This window comes from Elephantulus edwardii, unplaced genomic scaffold (assembly GCF_000299155.1).
Source record: "Elephantulus edwardii isolate Elephantulus edwardi_28Jun2011 unplaced genomic scaffold, EleEdw1.0 scaffold00185, whole genome shotgun sequence".
NCBI classification, from domain to species: domain Eukaryota; kingdom Metazoa; phylum Chordata; class Mammalia; order Macroscelidea; family Macroscelididae; genus Elephantulus; species Elephantulus edwardii.
This window is the reverse complement of record NW_006399935.1, coordinates 3,013,291-3,023,825: the sequence shown is the minus strand read 5'-3', so window position 1 is coordinate 3,023,825 and position 10,535 is coordinate 3,013,291. Positions and strand designations below refer to the sequence as shown.

The window sequence follows — 10,535 nt, the reverse complement described above, 5'->3', positions numbered from 1 at the left end:
GGAATACCAGAACGCTTAATTATGTTCATAAGAAACCTATAAATAGACCAAGAAGAGGTTATCTAAATAGAAAAAGGAAACCCTGAACTGCATGGTTTAAAATTAAGAAAGTGAGATTTTCTTAAGAAAGCTAACGGGAGCTCTGTTGGCCTAGTGACAAGAAGCTGCACTGCAATCCCAGTTCGAATCCACCAGATGCTCTGCTGGTGAAGGAGGCACAATCTCCTCCTGTACCAGTCAGATCCGATTTGATGGTACACACAGGCAAAATAATAAAATAAAATTTAAAAATTTAAAAAAAATAAAGTTGAAGTTGAATCCTTTCTCCACACCTGTTCAACCTGTATGCTGAACAAATAACTTAAGTAGCTGGACTATATGAAGAAGAATGTGGTATAAGGACGGAAGGAAGACTCATCAATGATCTACATTACGCAGATGACACAATTTTCTTTGCTGAAAGTGAAGAATACTTGATACACTCACTGAACAAGATCAAAGGCTACAGCTTTCAATATGAATTACATCTCAACATCAAGAAAACAAAACTTCTACCACTGGACCAATAGACAATTTCATGATAGACGGAGAAGAGATTGAAATTGCCAATGATTTCATTTTATGTAGGTCCACAATCAACACCCATGGTAGCAGCAGTCAAAAAAATGAAAAGACATGTTGCATTGGCGAAATCAAGGATCTCTCCAAAGTGCTAAAGAACAACGGTGTCAGTTTAAAGAATAAGGTGCAACTGACCCAAGCCAGGGTATTTTCCAATTGTTTCCTATGCATATGAAAGTTAAGGCTAAGGATGACAGAAAATCAATTTAATGACTTAGAATTGTGGTGCTGAAGAAGAAAGAGCACTGAATAGTCTGTGAACTGCAAAAGAACTAACAAATCTGTCTTGCAGCACGTGCAACTTGGGTGCTTTTGAGAGACAAGGGTGGTGAAACTGTGTCACATACTTCGGGCATATTGTCAGAAGGAACCAGTCTACACACAAAAAAAGACATCATGCTGGAAAGGGTAGAGGATCAAAGAAATGACGACCCTCTGTGAGATAGGTAGAAACAGTGGCTACCACAATAGGCAAGAACATTCTCCAGAGCTAACCCTGTGATTCCAATGTTGCATGGACACCATGTTAAAACCCCATGGGCTCCCTTGGGTCCTTGTTTCCAAGATGACAAAGGAGAGACAACGGCAGTGCCAAAAAGGGCCGCAGCCACATGCAGCCTCTTCACTGTGCACACTACCCTCGCTGCGTGCCCAAAGACAAGGCAATTAAGAAATTCAGAAGTAGGAATGGAGTAGAGGCAGCTGCCGTTAGAGAAATTTATGAAGCGAGTGTCTTTTAGGCGTAGACACTTCCCTGCACTGTGGTGTGAGCTTTACCATTCACAGCACGGTGGTGAGAAACTGTTCCATGTCCAGAAGGACAGAACACCTCCACCCACATTTAGATCCGCAGGTGCTGCCCCAGGACCTCCACCAAAGCCTGTGGGAGGAGGATTTGATTCCTTCAAGACTGAAGAAGAAAAAAAACCACACAAAACCACCCCTCATCTGAAAGAAAATGCCGTGGAAATTCTGCTTTTTCAAAACCCCCACCTGATTACCCCTGATGTGGCTGGTTGAATTCCTAGCCTGGTGGATGCAGGTCGGTGGGGGCGGGATCTCAGAAGGAAAGAGACAGCAGTGGGGCAGTGGGTGGAGCCTGCCTGCTTGGTCCACTGCTCCACCCCGAGGAGCAGCTAGGCTTGCAGGCCCAGCCACCTGCCCGCCTGTCCCTCAATGTCTGAGAACCCAGGCCCACAGCTGGGTAGATTCAGCTCACCTCCTGGTGTTCAGTGCTACAGGAGTCTGGGGTTTGAGTTCTTTAAAACCATTATTGAGAAGTAATAATAATAGTAATTATAGACTTGTTTATCTCAGAGAAGAAAACACCCCGCATTTTGCCAGAGCTGTATGCGTGATTGAGCACTATTGAGCGGATGTGAGGTCCCACAGGATGTAATTAATTGTGATCTGAGCAGGCTTGAATCTTATCGCACCTTATGAGCTGTTGTTGCAGGCACTGTGCCTTCCGTCTTGCTGAGACCCTTTCTCATTTTCCTCCTACATGATATATGTTGCGCTCACAGGCAATGTATGCAGCGCTGGCGGCTTCCTGGTAAGGAGTTGCACTGCCAGCTTCAAGGCATACAGTTCGAATCCACCAGCTGCTCCACTGGAGAAATAAAGGCAATTTTACGCCATCTAATTTAGTGCCTCTGCAAACTTGCTCGAGCTTCAGCCATGAGGTTCTGACTCGATGGCAAAAAACCCCCAATAACAGGCAACATTACAACAAATAAAGAAAAGACTGAAGTTGTCAGTAATTTCCTCTTGCTTGCATCCACAATCAACACCTTTGGTACCAGCAGTTGAGACATTAAAAGACATTTACAGTCAGGAAATCTGCTGTCACAGACCTCTTCAAGGTGCTTCTGAGGAAGGATGTCAGTTTAAAGACTAAGGTGCCCCTGATCTAAGCCATAGTCTTTTTAATTACTTATCATGCACCTGAGAGCTGGACAATGACTAAGGATGACAGAAGAAGAAATGATTGATGCCTGTGAGATGGGATGTTGGAGAAGAGTACTGAATATGCCATGGACTGCCAGAAGAACAAACAAATATGTCTTGGAAAAAGTGCAGCCAGAGTGCTGTTTAGGGGTAAAAGCGGTGAAACTTTGTCTCCCATACTTTGGGCATGTTGTTAGGAGGGGCTGGGCAAAAGACATCGTGCTGGAAAAGGTGCAGGGTCAGGAAAAGAGAGGAAGACCCTCAACAAGATGGATTGACACAGTTTATCAGTGGGCTCAAGCGTTATCAGAGATTATGGGGACAGCACAGGATAAGACAAGATTCTGACCTGTTGTTTAAAACATCACTATGGGCCGAAGGGATTGAACTCAACAGCAACTGTATAATAAAACAAGGAAGAGATATTCATGACAACACAACAATTACAACTGGGTTTTTTTTATGTACAGCAGCAAATAAACTTGACTTTGAAGTCAATAAAACGGAAAATTCTTCCCACACGGGAAGGACTGGTGCAAACAATGATGAGGTAGAGGTCCCACTCAGGGGTGAACCCGCTCAATCCCGAAGAAAGTCTCATCAGTGTTTGGGGAGGCCTGCAGGGGCCCAGTGAGGTCAGTGCACAAGGTGTCCCCTGCGGCCAGGCGTGTCAGGCGCTGGGAAGCCACTGTACAGTCAGAGTAGAAACTGAGACGCAGCAGGGTGGTCTGGTGAGTGGCCGGGCCACAGACGCTGATGGCTAGTGTGGCCTGTTGGGACCTGGTCCTCTGTGGAGAGGAGCAGTTGGCTAGTGTCACTTGGATGTGCAGCCGGTAGATGCCATCTTGCAGGACACGCAGCTGCCCGTTGTTCAGCTCCAGTCCATGCAGGAAGGAGCGCCCCAGTGCTGGGCCTGCCTGCCAGCGCAGCCTGGGGTCCTGTTGCAGACCTGGGGGTGGGGGGCAGGACAAGGATGGAGAGTTAGAAAAACTGAGGAGCAGGAGGGAATAGGGATGGTGGAGTAGAGACAGAGGATGACAGATAAAGGAGCAGAGGTCAGAAATCCAAAGGGTGAGTCAGGAACACACACACACACACACATACACACACACAGGAAGTGGGGGCCATGGAGGCAGAAGGACAGAGAGTGAGAGATCCAAAGAGCTACACACACAAAGGCCATAAATAGATGGACAACTCAGAGAGAGACAGAAAGCGTAAGGGGGCAACAGAAAACCTGAGAAAGAAAAGGAAAGATAGACAGACTAGAAAGAGACAGGAAATGCAGGTGACAGAGATAGAGGGCTAGAGAGTGAAGTGAAAGGAGACAGGAAGTGGGGATCATAGAGACAGTGGGCTAGAGGTACTTGGTACCTCGGAGAGGTGAAGGGCTAGAGATTCGAAAAGTAAGGAAGAAATCAACAGACCTTTTTTGGCTGACTGCCTGTCAGAAACTTTGGATCTACCCTTGAGTTTCCAGGGGGGTTTCTCCGCTTTTTCCTTCTTACCTTTCTATCTTTATCTTTCACAAACTATGCCTCCTTTGCATTATCTTAATAAACCTTTTCCATTTTTTAGCATATATAGATATATAAATAGATAGATATAGATATAGATGGTATAAAGATGATATATATAGATGATATAGATATAGATGATATCTAGATCTAGATCTAGATATATAGATATATGAATGAAATCAACAGATGTGTTACACAAGAAATCTGCAGGCAAAGACCTCTCCAGTGTGCTAAGAAGCAAGGTTGTCAGTTTAAAGACTCAGGTGCTCCAGATCCAAGCGAACGTTTTGGCAATTGCTTCCTGAAATACATCCGAAAGCTGGACAAAGAATGAGGAAGACAGAAGTCAAACGGATGCTTTTGAAAAGTGGTGCTGGAGAAGGAAAAAAAAAAGTCCCATGAACTACCAAAAGAACAAACAGGTCGCTCTCGGAGAAAATGTTACCATGTTTCTCCTTACAGGCAAAGGTGCTGGTACTTCCACTTACGCACTTTGGCCATGCTGTCAGGAAGGGCCAGTTCCTGGAAAAATGCACCATGCTTGGAGAGGTAGATAGAGTCGGAGAAAGGGAGGAAGACCCTTACTGTATCTGTGAGCTCAAGTGCACCAGAGATGGCTGAGAATGGCACAGGATAATGAAACAGGGCCAAGTCCAGCTCGTTTGTTCATAGGGTCGCTGTGATTTATAATCAAGTGGACAGCACCTAACGACAACACCCTTTAGCCTAGCTGCTTTGCAGGGATTAGAGTTAGTGTAGGTGTTTTACAGGGTGGCTTAGCGGTTAGGAAAGGCACCACCAGATGCTTGTTGTTTGTTGTTGTTATGTGCCATCGAGTCGCTTGCGACTCATAGCGACCCTATGTACAACAGCCCTAAACTCCACTCTGTCCTGTGCCAATCGCACTGTCTCTGACACTCCCATCCCAATTATCCCAGTCACTGAATCAATCCACCTCATAGAGGGCCTTCACCTCCTGCGCTGTCCCTCCACCCTCCCAAGCATGATGTCCTTCTCCAAGGACCTGTCTCTCCTCACAACATGTCCAAAGTATGTTAGATGGGGCCTCAGAATCCTTGCCTCCAAGGAGCCACCTGGTTTAACCCTTTCCAGGACAAATCTGTTTATTTTCCTAGCAGTCCATGGTATTCTCAATACTCTTCTCCAGCACCACAGCTCAAAGGCATCAATTCTCCCTCTATCCTCCTTGGTCATCGTCCAACTCTCTGATGCATAACAAGTGATTGCGAAGACCATGGCCTGTATCAGACGCACCTTAGTCTCCAGAGAGACACCAGATGCTTACATGGGAGAAAGATGGGTAATGTCCTCCCCAGCGATTTACTGTCTCAGAAAAGCCGGCTGACGGGCTAGCTAAGAGTTGGCTGGGGGACTAGCTAAGAGTTGGTGGGGGGCTAGCTAAGAGTTGGTTCCTCCTTGAGGGTACACCGCAACAGCTAATTGTTAATGTGACCGCTTTAGGAGATGGTGCTTTTCCAGGTGGCTGAGGTTGTTATGTGCCACAGACCTGGAATTGACCCAAAGTCTGGGCGACTGCTTGGCTCCCTTGCACGAGGAGGAGCTCCTAGATTCAAACCTCGTGCCTCCAGGCTGGCAGCGCAGCTTCTTACCCCTAGGCCATCAGAGCTCCTGCTCCAGGAGAGGAAGTCAAAGGTGAAGACCCAGGAGAAGCTCGGTGGCATCCAGCACACCCTGCGCCTCTGTCTTCTCCCACCCTCTGTCTGCGTTTCCTTCTCCCTCTCTTCCTCCCTCTGCCTTTCCCCTCTCCTCTCTTCTCCTCCAGACCCCATCCCCTCCCTCCCCCTGGACTCCCCCACCCCTCTGCGCACACCCCCAGCTCCTCCTTACCTGTGTGGTTCAGCTGGAGCTCAGCTGCGATCGGCTGAAAGAAAAGGTGAGAACACAGAGCAGTGATACAAGCATGGGGCAGGGGCGGTCTGTGTCCCTCAAGTCAGAAAGCCTCTCTTCTCTGGCCACCCCGTCCTCCTCCTCCTCACCTCTCAACTCACAGGGCCTGTGCGTGACATTTGGAAAGAAAAGTGGGGGTAAAAAAGAGAAAGGTCCTCAAAGAGGAAGTAAGGTAGTAGCATCAGGGAGCAGAGGGATGACCGGACCTTCGAAGGAACTCCCTGGTTTCCTGGATGTAGCCGGGGAGCGGGTGTGCGCGTGTGCGCGCGTGTGCGCCGGCAACTTGGTGCCCCTTGCAACAGCTGTGCCCCCGCTGAGGCCTGGCCTGCGGGCTAAGGGCCCCTGGAAGCCCCCTCTCGGCCCTGTGAAGCCCCCAGCAGCCTCTGAGTCATCCTCTTGGGGGAAGACCAGCCGCCAGTCATCACGGCCCCTCAGTGCACCTTTCCCGCAATATGCCTCCTGCGCCGGGATGCCCCTTCCACTCCTCCGGGCGTCACTGGCCCCAGAGCAGGACCCGACTTCGGACTCCATTCCCTGCCCCTCGCCTCTCTGGCCTCATCTTTTCCACCTGCGCCTTGGGGTCAGCCTACTGATAAAGCACCTTCCCACGGCCCCTCAGCCCCTCTCCGGGACCCCGCCTCTCCCCAGACTCTGAACCCCACCCAGGTGGCCACAGGCTTCTCTGGGGCAAGGGGCTGGGGACCCGCAGCAGCCGGGCGCCTCTCCGTGGTCCTCCCCGGGCGCCTCACCTCCATCGGCTCCCGCTGCTTCCACGTGCACAGGTTGTAGCAGACGGGGACGAGGACGCCGACCAAGCCCGCAGCCAGCAGAAGGGCGGCCTTGGGGACCCACGCACAGGCCCGGCGGGGCACCTGGAGGCGGGAGCTGTCGTCGGCCATCACCCCTCGGAGCCGCCGCAACATCCACCAAGTTAAGGGCTGGAGAGGATGAGGCAACGGGGCGAGCTGTGATGGGGAAGGAAATGCGAGCGCTTAGGAAGTGCTCCGGCACCTGCTCGCCTTGACTTGCGGAGGCTTCACTTGAATTGGGACTGGGGTGGGGGGCAGACGCCTCCAGCCCGCCCACTCCGGGGATGTTCCGGCTGGGAGGAACTTGGGTTTGTCCCACCGTGCTGGGGAAGGAAGTCCCTTCCAGCTTCTGCCTGCCCCACCCCTGGGGTGACACATTAAACAGCTCCGGCAGCCAACAGGCGTTGCCCTGCCTGGCTGGCCCTAATCGTGGGGTGACCCGCCCTTCCCACTCCTGCAGGCACGTCCTTGTGGGGGCTTGCTGGGGGGCGGGCTTGCTCTGTCACTCCACAGCCCCTTCCCTTTCCCTCGTCTCTGCACTCACACTTGGGAATCACCAAGCTGTTGCTAGGATGTTCACTCGAGTGTGGGGATGATTAAGCTCAGTGAATGAGGACACTGTCCGCACTGGTTTAGCGTGCACCGTCCACTGTCTTTTCCTGTGCGCTTCACACATTCCTTCATTCACATTGTGTTTCATACCATCATTCCCATACATTGTGTTTTTAAAATTTATTATTATTATTAATTTTAATGAAAATTAACAGAGATTTTGGATTTCCATTCATTCATTACTGCACTTTTCTGCCTGCCTGCCCCTCCCCTCCAGGTCTCTCTTCTCTTTGAAAAGTAAAATAAAAATTCTTTCATTGTTATACAATCCCTTCCCCCAGGTCCACTCTACTCTGCAGCCTTTGTTTCTGGACTCCTGTCATGACAATAATACCTAATCACATATCCCTTTTAAGCAGTTCTTTCTCTCATCTGTTTCGATGCAGTATACATAATTTATCCCATCTTTCTCAGTCTCCCCTAACCTGCTATGTCAGTCCTGTTTTATAAAATTAATCACCATCGATCTAGATTCACTATTACCCTGTCTTTTCAGATCCCCATGGGATCTTTCCCAATTCCTTCTGTGATTTCTGCTTCCCCATGCCCCCCCCCCCGGGGCCTTCATACACATCCTACATCCTTCTGCTTTTACAATAAGGTCCTATGCAGTATGTGTCCTTATGAGACTGGGTTAGTTCACTCAGCATAATGCTCTCTCCAGCCTCTCCTATGTAATGTGGTATTTTTCAAAATCACTGCTCCTGAGCACTGTCTAGTATTGATCAAATAAAATCCCAAGGCACTTAGAACTGAGATACAAATAGATATTTGTACACCAATGTTCATAAGCAGCGTCATTCATTACCACAAAAATGTGGAAACAGCCCAAATGTCCAGCCACAATCAAATGGATTGAGAAATTGTGGTCTATTCCCACGATGGAATACCATGCTCTACCCCCTGTCTTTAAATTGCTTCCCAAGTTGTCATTTTCCCAGGCAGGATATTATCCATCTTTCTCCCAAGAAACAGATTAAAAGAATTTTGTCTGCTATTAGAAAAATGTTTTTAAAGTGTAAATTAATAAATATTTTTAAATAAATCATTAAATATTTATTAACAGAAATAATTAAAAAAATAATTTTAATGAAAGTTTACAGAGACTTAGGGTTTTCAGTCATTTATTGTTGCACTTTTCTCCCTACCCACACCCTCCTCCACAATTCACTCTTCTCCTTGAAAAGAAAAAGAAAAACTGTTTCATTGTTATGCAATCTCTCCCCGCCAAGTCCACTACAATATGCAGCCTTCACTGTGGACTTCTATAATGATAAAAACACCCATTCATATGTCCCTTTTAAACAGTTCTCTCCTTCATCTATTTTGATGCTGTATACATCATTCATCCCCCTCCTTTTCTGTCTTACCTCAAACTTGATGTCAGTCCTGTTTTACAACAGTGGCCCTATGCAATAATTGTCCTTTTGCGACTGAGATATTTGTCAGCATAATGTCCTCCAGGTCATTCATTTTTAATAATATTTCATTAGTTCCTTGTTTTTCAATGCTGCATAGTATTCTACTGTGTGAATATACCAGAGCTTCTCTATCTATTTGTTTGTTGATGGGCACTTGGGTTGTTTCGAGCTCTTTGCTATTGTGAACAATGCTGCGATAAACACCAGTGTGCATATATCTGCTTGGGTGGTAGTTATGGTATCTTTAGAGTAAATCCCCAGTAGTGGAATTGCTAGGTCAAATGGTATTTCTATTTGCAACTTTTTGAGAAAGCGCCATACAGCCTTCCATAGTGAGTGGTTGCACCATTTTATACTCCCACCAACAGTGAATAAGGGTTCCAGTTTCTCCACAACCTTGCCGACATTGGATGTTTGCTGTTCTGTTAAATTTTGCTATTCTTACTGGGGTGAGATGATATCTCATAGTTGTTTTAAATAAACAAATAATTAAATTCATAAGAATCTTTTCAAGAAATTAAAAATACTACAAACCGTATTTTCATATTTCCTTTTTTCTATTTATTTGAGTGGATGTTTATAAACCATAGTGATTTTGTTTGTTCAAGAATTCATAGACATATTGTTTTACTTATTTTTAAAATTTTCACCCCCTACAAGATTCTTTCTTTTTTTGTAATTGTGATTTTGGTGAAAGCTCACAGAAAGGATGGAGTTTCACTCATGCACCGACATGCCTTTGCCCTCCCTTCCCTGACCCACTGTCTTTGTTATGCGGATGCATAAGTAAACAGTGAACCCTGTACAGTCCTGTGAGAAGGAAGCATGGATCTGAAGGGAACCACTGATTAGACATTGTGTGTGTGGTAATTGACAGTCTGGAACAAGGCACTTTTTAAAAAATATTCATTTTCATTGATTAAGGCAGTTCATGAAGGACAATGTCAAGTCAATCCCTTAGGGAACTCTGGGAGCCTAGCGGTAAAGAGTGGTGCTGTCAACTCCCAAAAAAGGTATGTGGTTCAAATCCTCCAGCTGCTCTGCGGGAGAAAGATGGGAAATCTCTTCCCATGTAATGCCAGTCAAGTAAGGAGTAGTACTACCTACGCAAGGTCAGGCAGTTCAAATCCATGAGCTGCTCAGAAGGAAAAAGATGGAGAAGATCTCCTGTGCAATTTACAGCCTCTGAAAGCCCACTCTAGCGACAGCTATGATTTGGTTCCGACTCGATGGAAGTAAGCGGAGTTTTTAATAAATTTTTTATTATGTATTGTCTTTCCCTTTAGCCAATCTATCTATTACTTTTTACTCCACTCTCCCTTTCTTCCCATTCCTGTTAACTCTTCAAGATCATCATGATGGATGGTGAAGAGATTGAGATTGTTAACGCCTTTAGTTTGCTTGGCTCCACAATTAATGCTCTTGGCACCAGCAGCCAGGAAATTAAAAGATGTATTGTGATGGGAAAGTCTGTGGTTAGAGACCTCACTAAAGTACTAAAGAGCAACAATGTCAGTCTGGATACTAAGGAATGCCTGATACAGGTCATGGTCTTTGCAATCACTTGCTATGTGTCAGAGAGCTGGACAATGACTAGGGAGGATAGAAGGAGAATTGATGCCTTTGAGCTGTGGTGTTGGAGAAGAGTATTGAATATACCATGGACTGCTAAG

At 46.8% G+C, this 10,535-nt stretch overlaps 1 protein-coding gene across 1 annotated transcript; it reads right to left on the bottom strand.

Annotated features, from left to right (window-relative positions):
- Positions 1-3,134: 3,134 nt before the first annotated feature.
- Positions 3,135-6,551, bottom strand: LOC102845906 (CD70 antigen-like). Its single transcript, XM_006896417.1, has 3 exons — positions 6,222-6,551; positions 5,961-5,994; positions 3,135-3,520 (listed from the first exon to the last, which is right to left on the bottom strand). The coding sequence occupies exons 1-3, from the start codon at positions 6,549-6,551 to the stop codon at positions 3,135-3,137; spliced, it is 750 nt and encodes a 249-aa protein (XP_006896479.1).
- Between the last annotated feature and the right edge of the window lie 3,984 nt (positions 6,552-10,535).